Here is a 15,847-nt window from a genome sequence, read left to right on the forward strand (position 1 = left end):
TGCTAAAAACCACTCAAAGAAGAAATGCAACTCATTATGCAATTTGTTGGAGCTTAGACGAAACTTAAGAGCTAAACATAAAATGTAGAATTTCTGATTGCGTTTAACAACAATATTTACACATAGCTTTAGTAGATAGAAAATAACTCCCAGACCTTCTTTTATATTTACTTTTATTGCCTATATTTACAAAATATGTCATTAGGGCTCTCTAAACATAATATAATAAGCCCTTAATAAATACTAATCAGGACCAAAAAACCGCACTAAAGGATCAATTAGTACTTGAAAACTCATTTATGCTTTACCATACTCCCAACTTAGTAGACCCGCCAGAAGACTCAAAGTAACGCTCAACGTTTCGGAACATCCGCACCAAAATTGCCCGTAACGAAAATTCGAACCCCAGTCGGATTCATCTGCCACCAACTAGGACCCTCGCACAGAATAGGAGACACTGGACCCACAGGACATTATGGAGTTCTGCCAAAAGCTGCGAGGGCAGTTAAGCGAGTTCTTCTTCATGAACTACCCCTATATAGCATTCTACAGCGGAATGGGCATGGCAGTAACAGCCTATCTACACTATCAGTGGAAGATGCATCACTACGACCTGATGTACTGGAAACATTTGGCGGAGGCGCTCTCGCAGGATTTCGATTACTTCCAGCTGGCAATGCTCCTGGTGATATTCGCGATCAATGCAATTTTTGTGTCTATCATACTGAGCGTGTATCTGCGCCCAGCACTCGATAATAATGGTGAGATGTCCTTGCTGGAGATCAAGGATCGCTATGCCCGATTTATCTTGCTACGCCTGATAGCCCGGCTCGATCGCATCCAATCGAAGATCTCGGCGAAACGCAAGGTTCTTACGTTCTCACATTATGCCAGGGCACACACGAACATGGTCAAGGCTGTGGCCATGTTTCGCAAGGATGCCCGCAAGCTGATCCTGCCCAACGAATCGGAGATCCTAATGCCCATCGAGGACATCTACGGCGTGGCCGAGGATGAAGAGCGACTTCTTCGTCGTTCCGGCTACTACAAACTGATCATCGACACCACCGACGAGACAGTTAAGGCTCTGTTCAACGCCAAGTGAGAAGAGATCGTATCCTGCAAAATCACAATCCCCAGCCGCTATCTGATCTGGTTCCGATTCAAAACTTTGAGTAAACTGCAGTCCGCCACTAATTGCCTTTATCTACTTCTGCACCGAATACCCCTCCTTAAAGCCATTTTATTGTTTCAATTGTTTGCCTTTGCCAGCTTTTTATGGCCGCATTGTGCGCCAGGCCAACAATAACAGGCCAGTCGGAGACTGTCAGCCATCCCCCAATAACAATAATAGCAAAAGCAAAAGAAACGGCAACAGAAACAGAAACAGAAACCGGAGCAGTTGCAGAACCAGAAACAAAACTCCAACTCCAACCAGAAACAGAAGCAGAAACTAAAACTAAAATGCCAGCCCATGTCTGTACAGCTCAAAACAATATCTAATGTTGTCTACGGCAAAATATTTTGCAGGCGTCTTTTTGTTTTGCCCGCTTTTTGTGTCCTTCAGGCTTTTGTGTTCCAACTTGTCTTTAAAATTAGCTAAAAGGTTGTATAAATTAAAGTCAAAGTGGGGAAAACGGTGGAAGCTCCTTCGAAGAAGATGCTTCTTCGGGGTATGACTTGGGTACAATTAGCAGAGAAGGCCTAACAGTTTACTTTAACTTGTCCTATTATAGGGGATTTAAGGTAGATAACTTCTGCATAGAAATTCAATTTAAAGAATAATTCCAGTAGAAATATTTCAAAATAAATTTGTAATCCATATATTTTTACCATAACTCTTTAACCTTTAAACCTTCTTTCCCATTCTATATTTTCTGGTATTAAATGTGAATGTCAAATGTTAACCTTAGGCTTAATTTCGCTCTCCCCTGAAAGTTGTGCCCGCCAATTACATATGTAACTTATATCCTTGCCAAGGACTTCAAAGCATTGCTCGCTTCGGTGGGCGCCAAAAAGCAGGCAACAAAAGTCTTGATAATGAAAAGGCAACGAGAACACGCACTTTTAACTTCATTTTTGAAGCTAATACGCGAATGGCCAAAAAGTGACAGCCTAATTTCGGTTAATGTGCCGTGTCCTTTGCTTTTGGCCATAAATACGCGCAGCACGTGTGTGTTCGTTGGCCGGAATGTGGCAAACTGCATTACTTCATTCACAATGCGCTCGTTTTTTGTTGAGTTTTTCGTTCTTTTTTTTGTAATTTTTTTCACGAGAGCGGTGGACCCGCCCACCTCCCGGCGAAAAAGACATTAAGTAGATTATGGTCTGATTGCATATTTGCGGATATGCGCGCCATAAACACGTTCAGACGTGCTGCAACCGCAACAACGCCGAATCGCGAAAAACACGGCAGCGCAACAGCCGAAGCCAACGCGGAAAAAAATTCACATGACTGTGTTACAAAACAAAACAAAACAAAAACAAAAATCAAAAGGGAAAAATACAAAATAAAACTTAACAAGAGCATAAAGAGCGGGGAGCCGAGAGAAAAGAAACGCGAACAAAACATGAAAACGTACGCGCATCTAACCGCAGACAAAATGACGCCTCGCCACGCCCACCTATTCTCACTGCCCTCTTAAGAGCCTTACACAGAGGGAAATTTCTGTTTTATTCGAGACCCATCAAGCTGATTTGGAAACTGTCAAAGTTTGAAAAGTTAACACGACAACGTACTCTCAGTTATGTATTTAAAATATTTATAAGTTTTTAGAACAAACAAACATTATTAATATGAAAATATAAGGGAAAGAAATTTATTACAAAATATATAAATTATTAAACATAATCTGATGCGATTTTGCTAAGAAAATAATACGAAACAAACCACTAAACCCCTTCTAACTATCGAACTATGCATAGAGGGTTGCTTAATTCGCAACAAAATTGTTTTTAATATTTTTCCATGTTAAATAAACACATTTTTGTAAGACTTACTCTTTTTGGTATGTTTTTTGAGCCATTAATGCATGCAGATAATTTTCCTCTTTGAACCGAAGCAGTACCATTAATCGACATTAGTTTCTATTCTAAACCCCCCTGAATATTAATTTTTAAAAATAGAAGGCAATTTTTGGCCGTGCAACCATCTGCAGCTTTGCCTTTGGCTTCTGCTTCTGCTTTTGGCTTGGCGGAAAAGAACAACAAAGGCAGCCCAGCGTCTATGGCTATGGCTATGTCTATGTCTATGGCTGTATTTGTGTCTGCCGGAAGCAGAGAAAATTTTTGAAAAACACATGTAGCTTCCCCGTGAGTCCAAGTGTGTCTTTGTGTGTGTTTATTTGGGCATGTTTACGTGTGTGTGTGTGTGTCATAAACCCAAATAGCAGCTATTACTTTATCGCCGAGGCAACACCACAAAATGGCTGTCTATTGCAGCTAAATGCTGCCAGCGGCTTTCCCTTACATGTGTGTAAGTGTAGGCGGGTGGGTGGTTGGAGGTGCTTGTGATGTTGGTGGTTCGATGGATGGGGCATTAATTCGTTCAGGTGGAAAACGGCAAACGACCCGCAAGCAATAAACAAATAATCATAAATAATGTTGCCTTTTTAACATCGACTCTAAATTAGCTATTAATTGCCCCGCCGTCACCACTAATGCCCACCCGCATTGTGGGTCAGACCACCTACCCCCTCCCCACGCCAACGGGTGGTTTTTGGAGGCCATTCCAATCACAGCTGGTTCAATTAGGCTTACGCCTTTGTATGCAAATGTTGAGCTATATTAGCATACTGCTGGTCGGTATTTCGCCAAAGTGCGAACTATGGGTTGGATTCGGGATGAGTGCGGCTCTTCTTGGATGGTGGATAGAACAGGAACTTTTTCTCCTTCTTCTTACGCTTACTTATTATTATTCCTTCTTATGAAAATGATTCCTGATTATTGTTAAATAACTTTTAATAACTTGTGCTAATGGGAAACAAGATAAGGGTTTGTGTCTCTTTATGGCTACCGGAATACCCTGCAAACATCAGACTTCCTAGAAAACGTATCCAACGTTAAATTAAGCTGATTTCTTGAATGCTAAATATTTATTTAGCGAACTCTTTAAGTTAACAGCCAGTCAGTAATAGCAGTCGGAGGCTTGATAAGTTTTTATATAAATATTTAAGTAGCCGTTGCTGTTTTTGCTAGAGGGAACAGAAAGGTACTTAAAAATGAACTGGAATTTATTATTATACATCTTTTTTGAGGAAGGAATTTAAGGAAAAGCATTGATCGATTGTGAATTGGTTTCTTTTCAGTGAAGATATTTTTTCTTTTTGTAGAAACTGCTTAGAACATGTGTGTTGCTTGGGCTAGAACTAAAATCATCGAATTGTAAAGACTAAATACCATTCCGATTAATTATATATTTTCAATAAAATACAAACACTTTTCATTAATCAAATATGTATTAAAGTTTGATTAATACAAAGCCTTCCTAAGATATGAAATTGATACCTAAAATAAAATGATTTTCTGCCAAAGCTAATTAGAAAATAAATAACTAATGAGAGGAAAGCTGCTCATCAAGATCTATTTTAATTAACAACCACAATTTGAGCCATAAAGGACTCTACCATAACTTACAATGAACAATTATTAAAGCATCCCAATCCTAGGTGAGGGCTTTAAGAATCTGTCAGAGCGACGGGCCCACTGTGCCTGGTGAGGGGCACTTTAAATTTGATTTGATATGATTGCCATGCAGAGGATAATTTCACAGCATGAGTTACAGGAGAGCAGTCGGGCAGGCGGGAGAGGATGAGCATGAGGATGAGGCTGGCTTAGCATATGCACACGGACTTCAATCAGCTATGTAAAATCTATGTAAAATATTTATATTGCACTGATGCATCCTGGGGGAGTCGAGTCGATCTGGCTGCGTGCGTATATATCCGTAATCAGGAGCACGAGCTCGGCATGCCCTCAAGGATCTCAAGGAGTGGCTGCACGGAATTTGCATAAACATTGCAGATACATGCTGGCCAGATGAGATGCATTCTACTTCTACCGCCGCACACCGCGCCTTTCCCCTTCTTGCACGCCACTTGTTATGACATTTTGATTATTTATTTAGACAAAAGAGTTGGCCAGCCAGTCGTTGGTCTTCGGTAAGACTTCCCCAGAAAGGCCAACGCAAATAGTTTGTTTTGGAAGAAGAAACCCTGGAATTATTATCAAATAAATAAGTGCTCGAGTAAACAGAAGGCTGAAGAAGCCGAAGCCGAAGTCGAAGCCGATTCGGAAAACTTTCAAGTGCTTCTCTTGTTGTTGTTGTTGTTGTTGTTGGCAACACAAACACACACATAATCACACACACGGATACAAACTGATAGCTCATGTGCGTCCTTATGGCTAGCAACTTTGTCTGGAAATCTGCCTTTGAGTTGCCTCAAATGCGGCATAAGTAAATGTTGGCAAATAAATATGCATGCCCAAATGGAGATAGCCAAAACACCATGTTCCCTGCATTTTTCATGGCTTACGGTGCGTATACGTACCGTATTTATTGGTCAGCCCAATTGCGGCCAGCATAAATCACTTAAAATTTGTGCCAAACAAATACGGCAAAAGCCACAGGATGCTGGATATTCATGGCAAAAGTCAGAGGCAAAAATGCTTATGCAAGCTAAACAAGTTTAAATATTTATGCAAATCAACTGCAAGTGAAACATTTTTAAACTTTAATGGCCATAAATGCCTTAAATGGCCGAAGCAAAACGTTTCGAAATTAAAGAAAACTTTAAATAATTGAAGCTATCAAGTGGACGAAAAATTGCCCAGTATAAGCAAGCAAATTGTAGGTAATATTGTGTGGAAGAAATTAAAACAGGGAAAATATGAAGTTAAATTAAGTTAGGAAAACGTTTTTGATTGAGGGAGTTTGATTTATAAGGGAATTAAGAGAACCTTTGACGATTGCTTAAACTAAAGGATATTTGGAAGTAACTTTATCATTAAATCGAATCAAAAATCTAGAATAACTTAGAGGTAAAATCACTTTTAATGCTTCTCAATTCCACAAACAAAATATAACTTAATTCCAACTAATAAAATTATAAAACAATAATAAAAAACAAACTTAAATGAAGCCAGACGAATGGGTTTCGCAATCTGCCAGAAAATCCCCCAGACGAAAGAGTTTGATTTAAAAAGTAGTTTATATGTGAAGGAATAAAACGTGGATTAAAACCCAGCCCCTCGATCTGAGTTTTTGGGTTGTGAAAATGGCAGAGAGAGCCTCGAGGCGCATATGCAAAATGAAAACTTTGCTGCTGCCGCAGGCCACTCAGCCAACTGCAGATCCCAGACCAATGTGTCGTATGCGCAACGTAGAACTTGGCCAGGCGTAAATGGATGCATCTTGGCAGCAGGCGTGAGTGCCACACACACACACGCACACACTTACAACACAAAGACACTTACGAGAGGGAGGGGGAGAAACGCTCAAACAAAACATGATAACAATTAAAACTTTGTACACTTGGCGTATTTACATTATTCATTTTGGTGTTGGATTCTCTTGTCACATTCCACATACCACTTCTCCTGCACTCATTTTTTATGCTCCTTCCTTTGTTGCATGCCACATTCATCTGCAGACATATCTATCTGCATGTGTCCATGGATCCGGAACAGCCAGAGATGGAAGTTATATTAACTTAATATTTAACAAACAAATTATAAATGATATAGCTGTGCCTTGGAAGCACGAACTATAGAATTTATGATGGCCACTTAGGTTAATATGTTAGTAAAATATAGCAATGTTTAATATATAAAATTTAATGATATTTAATCAATTTATTTGATTTAAAGATGTTTGATATTTTAGCTTACAAAAATATATGAATTATTCACATTCTTTCCTAGTTAAGTTAACTTCAATTTTGGAATAAAGCTTCGGATGTTTATTCAGAAACTCTACAACTTTAAAAGCTAAAATCAGTCTTTAAATATTTTTATAAAAAATATATCTAAAGTACTCATAACTATGCCCATCACTGGCTGCAACTGCGCATTTGTTAGTACTTTCTTTTTGGCCACTTGAATGATGCCAAGCCATCAAGAAAGTGTGTAATCCAATGCTTAAAATAAGGCAAGAGCGAAGAGAAGAGAGAGAGAGAGCGGTAGCGAAGCCAGACAGGGACAGCATGTTAAGCACTTAATGACATTTTAAAATAAATGTTAAATTTATGACAAAACGTAATTACCGACCGGACCTCGGCTTGGACTCCTGGACAACAGCTACAGGTTCGCGGCGCATGAAATATGAAACCATAATTACTTTAATTAAGCAAATATTTTGTGCCCCCAATTCTTTTCATTATTTGGGCGAGCTGGAGGGGTGGAGAGATGGTGAGAGACGGTGGGGCAGGGCGTGAGGCATTGATTGAGAGTATTTATTAAATGGCTATTATTGTTCGCACATCGCACGGTGCTCGGCCATAAATTGATGCATTTTAATTATCGCTTAAAAGGCCGGCACTCGTTGCCAGCTCCTCCCTCAACTCGCCTCCCATTTCGCTGTCACATCCAAATTAAAGACCAATCGACACGAATGTCAGTGGAAAGAGTGGGTAGGCTATGGGTAACCTAGGCATAACATTCAAAAATTTTCCCTTTAAAAGAATATCTTTTGAAAAACCTTGATTGTAATAGCCAAAGAAATATATTTCAAATCCAAACTTCATTTTGCTGAGTTCACTTCGACAAAATTTTCAGTTTATTACACGCTTTTGTAAGGGACTCATCTATTTTATTACGAAAAAACTGATCGAACTGTAGAAAACAACCTTTTCTAATTTTTAACAAATTTTTGTGTAAAAATTTCAATTTTCGTATACAAGCTCCCGGGAGCTCCCTTAAAACCAAAGCCAACTAGGAAGCAGGTCAAGCCGAAGACCTCCAGCATGAAGTCTGGCGATAAAAAAGATGAGTCGTTCGATGGATATTTGGAATTGCTTGCCGCGCGTGAGAACGACTTGACGGTATCAGCGTACGTCAACTTCTTGCGGGAATTTGATAAATGCTATTCCGATCGTTGGACCGACAAGGTGATATCAGATGTTGCTGCAGATCGATGGCACAAGATGTCTGTCGATCAACGTAATAAGTACTGCGAGGTAACTAGTTTTAATATTGCTTACTTAACCATTACTTATCTGAACCATTACTACTCCCCACAGAGGCCAGTTCAATTTGTTGATGAGGGCGATAATGACATTATTGAGGAAATTCCAATAATAGAGCCTCAAACAATGGTTATGACTTGTCCAAAGACAAGAAGCAGAAAGCCCAAGAAAGGAGCCGACAAGCCAAACGCTTCAAAGACCAAGAAAAGGAATGCTAAGCCGAAGCCCAAGAAGAGGTTGACGAATCCCAAGAAAGAATCTCCTCCCAAGAATAGCTCATGTTCTATTCAATAGTTCCATTCAATTTTCGGACATAATAAGCATCTAAAATTAAACTTATCTTAGCCAGATTGAGGGTAAATCTATGCTAGATCTAGGCAAACTACGCAAAATAAATGCATTATTCTTTATTGAAATAGCTAAACCTTATCTTACTACTAATATAAAACAAGAAGAGTCGCTATCGTCGAGTGCCACGACTATAAGATACACGTTAGTGTATTCATAGTAATATTATAGACGCCACATCCTGATCAAAAATATATATACTTTATAGGGTCGGAAGGGCTTCCTCCTGTTACATACTTTTCAACGAATCTACTATACCCTTTTACTCTACGAGTAAGGGGTATAATTAGGCAAATATTGATACCTGAACTTTGTATATATTTTCATTATCTTAGAAATGCGACCTACCTCACCGATTCAACGATTTTGTAAGAAAAGAAAACTGTAGAATTACATAAATACAAACACGATCGTTGATCAATTCATTTTATTCGTAACTCGATCGTATTATATTTCTGGGCTGTAACATTGAATTAAGTTTATAGCTTGTAATTGATGGGCGACGATGTGTGGTTGACTTTGTGAGGCACCGGGAAAACAGTCTCTGAAAAAGTAAGACAAATACATTCAAGCCACAAAAAGTCGCCAGTCTCTAAGATATAATTTACCTTGCATCACGCCTTAGTTCTTAGCGATCACCTTTATTATTACAATGGTAGATTAGTAACAAAATACAGCCGGCTATTACAACGAACAAATTAACTGCAATTATGAGTGGCTTGCTGTTCGCGTAGGTCATCATCTTGAATATGCTTTTTCGATTAATGGCCGGAAAAATAACGTTCTTCCCTCTCAAGAACACCAGAACGAATGATCGAGCTAGAAAGGTCGAGCCGAGAAAATCTCTCTCTTAGCTCAGTCAAATTCATTTTCCAATATCGCGACAGCTCGGAGAGAGTCGTATGGAAATCGAAATGCACTGAAAAGAGACATTTCTCTTAAGCGAATTTTTTCCCTTCTCTATATAGTCAGATAGGGCGATTGGGGTATATAGATTTGTTAATCATATCTTAGAATATTGAATACTTAACCTAAAACCTTTGCTGATATCATGCAATTAAAAGATAATGACCGAATGACCTAGCAAGATTAACATAAATCAGTCTTTGACCAGATAACGCCCTTTAATAAGACGCTAACTATATTGTTATTATCTGTAAGTCAGTATTTTTGGGCTTATTATCATGGCCCAAGCTTAATCCCGTCGTAATCTCCGCCAATGTTATCCGCCTAATATTTTTAATACCTTTTGTTCTGCCTAAAACTGGTTGCTAACTATTACACAGACCCCTAAATTAGTAGAAAGCTGTCGAAAATCTCATTACAGCAGTTATAGTTGTAATTTATAAACATATTTTCTGGTCAAATGAGTACTTAAGCTGTACAAATGTTTTCCATTCGTAAAAATATATGAATATCTGGAAAGTATTTGAACCTTTCTGGCAATAGCCTATTATATCTAATCCATGCCTCCCTGAAGCTACACTTCTAGATCATCATGTCCCAAAATATTAACGCTCATGTCACTATAATAGACAATTTTGGGTCCTCGCTGGCCTTTGAGCTCCAGGCGAATGGTACAGCCCGATAGAGGAAGCAGATAAAGCGACTTGCTAGGATCGCCCGTGCCGGTGATAACATCATGCAGGACACCGATTACACTGTGGTCAGCGTGCACTATGAACTTCAGCAGTAGCCGAGGATTTTGATTCGACTTAGACTGAGGTAGGACACCAAAGGTATAAAGGGTATCCTCCGTAACCTTCTGTCCGCTTCAGGGAAGGTGAAAACTCTTACTATTATATATTAAATACTTACAAATATGCTTACCAAAAGTTTTTATTGTTCGAGTCGTGGAAGAGCATCTCTACAAGAATAGCCATGAAGTCGATGCGTCTTTTGTGATCTACAAGCCGGTGGCTTTCGTCTACGATTCCGAAGAAGGTCTTGCCGAGCTCCACCTGCACATTCCAGTGGAACAGGCTCATCCCAAACCCTTTCAGTTGAAAATTTTGGAACTTCTGCGAGGACAAAATCATATGAAATGGTAAACTAAAGAGAAACCAAAACAGTTACTCACTCGCAGAAGGTCGAACAGCGTCATTGTATATTGAAGGCGTCTGACCCTAACTTCCGTGTTCTCCTTAGCACAGACCGTAGTTAATGGTCGTTCAAGGCGTGACAGAAACTGAACAATAAAAATGCAAAGCTGTTTAGTTTCCGAGAAGAACAAGTTGCGCCACTCATGGAAGGAGTTCAGACACAGAGCGAGGTCCGACTCGAAGTTTTCATAGTTGAAGTAACTAGTAGAATGCCGCATTACCTAAGGATAAATGGAATGTAAACTTAAGAAGTGCTTAGGATAAACCCACCTGCAGCATGATCCTTACACGTCGGCTTCCGTCACTCTCCCCCATTTTCTCCTGATAAGCTGCCTCGAAACACTTGTGCTGGCGCAATATATAAGCATTGCTCAACTCTTTCAACGCTGTCGATGCCGAACGAACTAATGTATGGCCCTCTATCCCCAAATGCGGTAAGACCTTCTCCATGACCTCGATCGGCAAGTCCAGAAGAGAAAGTGGCCTCCTATCTTTAGGTTCCTCCATCTGATGATCTGACTCTGGCATTTTAGATCTAGAATATTCGTGTCACCTCAAAACTATGTAAATGGTATAATGCTGGGAGTTTTTTAAGACAGCAAACTCTTTCGACTGAGATTGAAATTTGTATATAAATTATAAAAACATAAATGAGAAAGGAATTGGTAAAAAGCGCCTAAGAATGTGGATTTTACAATGACATATTTTGGCAAATTAATGCAAATTTGTAATTAATTATTAAAAAAATAGAAATAAAACATTTTACTCTCTGTGTAGAAATAGTAACAGACCCAAAAAATATATGTACCAGTGGAAACAAGCTATAACATAAGCTAAACATTTCATGGATAGAATCGCGGATAAGCCTTAGCAAATTTTCTAACCAAGGTTTGCGTCTGCGATGGGCAGATAAAAATCTGAAAATTTAGAGTATAACTATCGATATATTGGGTATTTTCGACAACCCTATTTCACAATCGCGCACCGCTCCGCGTAATAAATAAGAACGTTTTCAGCCAAAATCATTTGCAAGAAAAACCGAGAAAATTCCAAACGAAACACGGTGTGCGAGGCGGCAACTTTCGGTGTCCGTTCGAAATATACACAATATTTCGAGACCAAAATTGTGTCAGTGTAAAGTGCTTGGAGGCGGTGGCCACGCAATCCGGGCGACCGATCGTTGGATAACCTAGCGCGAAAACCGTAAAACCGCCGTAGTCATGGCGTTCCGGCTGCTTAGCTCAGCCAAAACGATGGCCGGAATGATGCGGCGCAACTATACGGCAGGTTCGCTAACGGGAAAGGTGACTTTACGGATGAAATTTACGGGGAATCAAAAATAAAAGCCCATCATTTTCTACCTTCAGGTACAACGCACATCCCCGACAGGTGCGACGGGTGTCGGTGTTTACATACTGCCCATGGAGCTATCTCCCCTGCTCCGCTATGTCGTCAAACAAATCCAGCTGCTCTGCAAGAAGCCCCCAAAGGGTTTCGAGAAATATTTCGAAGCCGGTGGCAAGACCTCTGGCCAACCGAAAGGAACTGCCGGCGACAAGAAGTCCCCTTCGGGCTCAAGTAAATCCGCCTCGGAGAAGCCCAGCACATCGTCACCCGCCTCGGCTAATCCCTCCCGATCCCAAGCTGAATCCAAATCGGACTGGAATTTCGGCATGTTCAGTAATAGCTCCAGGGGACCGGCGGGAAGGACAGGCAGTACGCCGGGAGGAAGGCCTTTAGGAGAGTCCGGTGGCGGCGGGGATAGGGAGCGGTGGATCCTTTTAGGCGCCATCGGAGCCGTGGTTCTGGTAGGTTCGTTTGCCTTCTTCGAAATGGGCTACAAGGAGATCTCATGGAAGGAGTTCGTCAATAGGTGAGGTTAAGAAATACATATTTAAAGAACACTTTCCTTTTGAATGCTCTCATGGTTCATTCCATATGCTCTTTGATTTCCAGTGAGTTATTTAAGTTTGAGTTTTAAAGTTCCAATCTGACCAACATATTCTGTAAAAGACACGATCTAATACGAATGTTATCCAAATACAGGGAACTACTAATCGTTTCCTTCTTGTCCCCTACCAATAAATAGCTACCTATCGAAGGGCGTAGTGGAAAAGCTGGAGGTGGTCAACAAGAAATGGGTGCGCGTGCGTCTTCAGCAGAACAGCAACAGCGGTAGTGGTGTCTTGTGGTTCAACATTGGCAGTGTGGATAGCTTCGAGCGGAATCTTGAGACAGCCCAGACGGAGCAGGGAACGGAGTCCATTAACTTTGTGCCCGTGATCTACCGCAACGAGGTGGAAGCTGCCAGTTTAACGGGTTTGCTGCCCACACTGCTTATCATCGGCTTTTTGGTTTATATGATGCGCAAGTCGGCGGATATGATGGGTGGTGGCCGAGGACGTAAGGGTGGCGGCCTCTTTGGAGGCGTCATGCAGTCCACCGCTAAGTTGACCAATCCCACCGAGATTGGAGTGGGTTTCAAGTAAGTTCGATGCACTATGATCTGCATTCTTAAAAGTAACACACTTTAATTACAGGGATGTTGCCGGTTGCGAGGAGGCCAAGATCGAGATCATGGAGTTCGTGAACTTCCTGAAGAACCCGCAGCAGTATATAGATCTCGGCGCCAAGATACCAAAGGGGGCCATGCTAACCGGCCCACCCGGCACGGGTAAAACGCTTCTGGCCAAGGCCACCGCCGGCGAAGCTAATGTGCCCTTCATAACCGTGTCCGGCTCAGAGTTTCTCGAGATGTTTGTGGGCGTGGGACCTTCGCGTGTTCGTGACATGTTCGCCATGGCCCGCAAGCATGCACCCTGCATCCTATTTATTGACGAAATCGACGCTGTGGGTCGGAAACGTGGAGGAAAGACCTTCGGCGGCCACTCTGAGCAGGAGAATACCCTCAACCAACTTCTGGTTGAGATGGATGGTTTTAATACAACAACGAATGTGGTGGTGCTGGCGGCCACTAACCGTGTAGATATTCTCGACAAGGCCCTTATGCGGCCGGGTCGCTTCGATCGACAGATTTATGTCCCAGCTCCGGACATTAAGGGCCGGGCGAGCATCTTCAAGGTGCATCTGGGCAACCTGAAGACATCGCTAGACAAGAATGAGCTGAGCAGGAAGATGGCGGCTCTGACGCCTGGTTTCACAGGTGCCGATATAGCCAACGTGTGTAATGAAGCTGCTTTGATCGCTGCCCGCGACTCCAAGGATTCGATTATTCTGAAGCACTTTGAGCAGGCCATTGAACGTGTCATTGCTGGCATGGAGAAGAAGACCAATGTCCTGGCCCCAGAGGAAAAGCGAACGGTGGCACACCACGAAGCTGGCCATGCAGTGGCCGGTTGGTTCCTGGAGCACGCTGATCCCCTGCTTAAGGTATCAATAATCCCTCGCGGTAAAGGTCTTGGCTACGCCCAGTATCTGCCTAAAGATCACTATTTGCTGTCCAAGGAGCAGCTGTTCGATCGCATGTGCATGACCCTCGGTGGCCGTGTGGCCGAAGAGCTGTTCTTCAATCGCATTACCACTGGTGCTCAGGATGATTTGAAGAAGATCACCGACATTGCCTACTCCCAGGTGGTGCGTTTCGGCATGAACGAGAAGGTCGGACAGGTTAGCTTCGATGTGGGCCAGGCTGGTGATCCGGTCTTCAGCAAGCCCTACTCAGAAGACACTGCCCAGCTAATCGACGGCGAGGTGCGGTCTATTATCAAGTGCGCCCATGAGGCCACCACTAGTCTCTTGACCAAGCACAAAGAGGATGTGCAAAAAGTGGCGGAAAGACTGCTGCAAAACGAGGTTCTCAGTCGCGATGATATGATCGAGCTGCTGGGACCCCGACCATTCAAGGAGAAGTCCACCTACGAGGAGTTCGTTGAGGGTACCGGCTCCTTTGAAGAGGACACCACTCTGCCCGAAGGCCTTAAAAGCTGGAACAAGGAAAAGGAGCGCCCAGAGCCCCTAGACTCTGGCACGCCCACTCCACCGCCCACCAAACCAGTAACTGCCCAGAGCAGTTAGGCCAGGTCTTTGATGGTCATGGTCTTGGGTGGATGGGGAGTTTTGGTGAGGTAGTTCGAGGGTGCCGACATCTCTTTGTTTTTGTTGTAGTCCCTCAACGCGGAACGGAGAAAACCCCGACCTGTGGCACATTGAGAGGGCTCAAGGAGTTCCTAGACCTTCTGGAGTACCAGTTCTCCACGACGCGTTCATCATTGTTTTTGAATATTTTTAAGATAGCCCCATGGATACCTCGTTCCAGTGTTGAGCAAATAAGCGCTAGCCCGTACTAAATTTCCCGTATGCCGTATTTTCAAACCTGTTAGTGTGGGAAAACGAAATTAAACGATGTTTTGAAGTCGAAGAAGATTTATAGTTTTATTTTTACGGTGAATGGTTATACATTTTTGGAAATTTCCATAACTTTTGGAAAACTGAAAAGTTTAAATTAATAACACGTAGGAACAAAAAAGATTATAAGTCTGAAACCTGAAATGCATATAATAACAATAACAATCATTTTGTCCATCTTTCTGAATTTCAAGAAACTGTATAGACGTTGTATAAAACATTTGATGGATAATTTAATATATATTAGAGTAAAATAATATTCAAAATACTTTAATTTTCTCATTAAAAATGGTAACGTTATATGCTAACAGATTTAAGGATAATACTTCATACATTTTTCGAATTAGTTAAACAATATTACTTTAGAAGTTCTTTAAAGAATTTTTGCTATAAAAAAATGGTGTTGCAAACTTTTCCTCCTATTTAAATAAACACCAATTTGTAGTACATTTAAAAATTTTGGTTGGGGGAGTTTTGGTGCTTAAAAGACTTTTTGCTGTATTTATGTAATTTTCGGCAACTCTAGCTGTTTTTTAAGTTATGGGACAAACTTTTGAACTCCCTTATCAAAATATTTCTTCGTCAGATCACACGTCTTAGTTTGTTTGTTAACTTTTATATACATAGTAGTCGCCTTCTTGAAAGTAAACGAAGTCTTCGTCATGTCAGAATCAAGTGATAGTTTAAAAAAGAGCTCACTAAAATGTCATTAAGCTCAAAGGTGAAGAATTTTTTAAATAAAGAAACCACTCTCTGGTTTCTTTCAGAATATAGAAAGTAGACTATAAAGACGGCCAACGGGTTCTTTAATTAAAAACATTTTTGCTTACTTTTGTATATGGTATAAAA

General features: G+C 41.2%; 4 protein-coding genes and 1 long non-coding RNA gene across 7 annotated transcripts; 3 read left to right on the plus strand and 2 right to left on the minus strand.

The window, feature by feature from the left end:
- Positions 1 to 316: 316 nt before the first annotated feature.
- On the plus strand, positions 317 to 1,512 carry LOC108114041. The gene has a single exon (XM_017224789.1). The coding sequence runs from the start codon at positions 476 to 478 to the stop codon at positions 1,103 to 1,105; it is 630 nt and encodes a 209-aa protein (XP_017080278.1). The 5' UTR covers positions 317 to 475; the 3' UTR covers positions 1,106 to 1,512.
- Positions 1,513 to 7,753: 6,241 nt separating this feature from the next.
- On the plus strand, positions 7,754 to 8,599 carry LOC108114057 (histone-like protein 18C). Its single transcript, XM_017224811.1, has 2 exons — positions 7,754 to 8,174; positions 8,238 to 8,599. The coding sequence occupies exons 1-2, from the start codon at positions 7,962 to 7,964 to the stop codon at positions 8,475 to 8,477; spliced, it is 453 nt and encodes a 150-aa protein (XP_017080300.1). The 5' UTR covers positions 7,754 to 7,961; the 3' UTR covers positions 8,478 to 8,599.
- Positions 8,600 to 8,943: 344 nt separating this feature from the next.
- Positions 8,944 to 9,363, minus strand: LOC108114092. Its single transcript, XR_001772734.2, has 2 exons — positions 9,140 to 9,363; positions 8,944 to 9,075 (listed from the first exon to the last, which is right to left on the minus strand). It is a non-coding gene; the product is annotated as an uncharacterized LOC108114092 (long non-coding RNA).
- A 489-nt stretch (positions 9,364 to 9,852) lies between these two features.
- LOC108114048 lies at positions 9,853 to 11,209 on the minus strand. Of its 3 annotated transcripts, none has more exons than XM_017224798.2 (4): positions 10,922 to 11,209; positions 10,612 to 10,854; positions 10,362 to 10,552; positions 9,853 to 10,303 (listed from the first exon to the last, which is right to left on the minus strand). In XM_017224798.2, the coding sequence occupies exons 1-4, from the start codon at positions 11,159 to 11,161 to the stop codon at positions 10,012 to 10,014; spliced, it is 966 nt and encodes a 321-aa protein (XP_017080287.1). In that variant the 5' UTR covers positions 11,162 to 11,209; the 3' UTR covers positions 9,853 to 10,011. The 3 variants fall into 3 exon arrangements, with proteins under 3 accessions (XP_017080287.1, XP_017080288.1, XP_017080286.1); XM_017224799.2 differs by having other exon boundaries at positions 10,612 to 10,719; positions 10,904 to 11,209; XM_017224797.2 differs by having other exon boundaries at positions 10,904 to 11,209.
- Positions 11,210 to 11,597: 388 nt separating this feature from the next.
- Positions 11,598 to 15,011, plus strand: LOC108114632 (AFG3-like protein 2). The gene is made up of 4 exons (XM_017225698.2): positions 11,598 to 11,937; positions 12,001 to 12,506; positions 12,723 to 13,118; positions 13,174 to 15,011. Exons 1-4 carry the CDS (start codon positions 11,854 to 11,856, stop codon positions 14,666 to 14,668), a joined length of 2,481 nt encoding a protein of 826 aa, XP_017081187.1. The 5' UTR covers positions 11,598 to 11,853; the 3' UTR covers positions 14,669 to 15,011.
- The last annotated feature ends 836 nt before the right edge of the window (positions 15,012 to 15,847 follow it).

This window comes from Drosophila eugracilis, unplaced genomic scaffold (assembly GCF_018153835.1).
Source record: "Drosophila eugracilis isolate 14026-0451.02 unplaced genomic scaffold, ASM1815383v1 contig_2154, whole genome shotgun sequence".
Classification (NCBI taxonomy): domain Eukaryota; kingdom Metazoa; phylum Arthropoda; class Insecta; order Diptera; family Drosophilidae; genus Drosophila; species Drosophila eugracilis.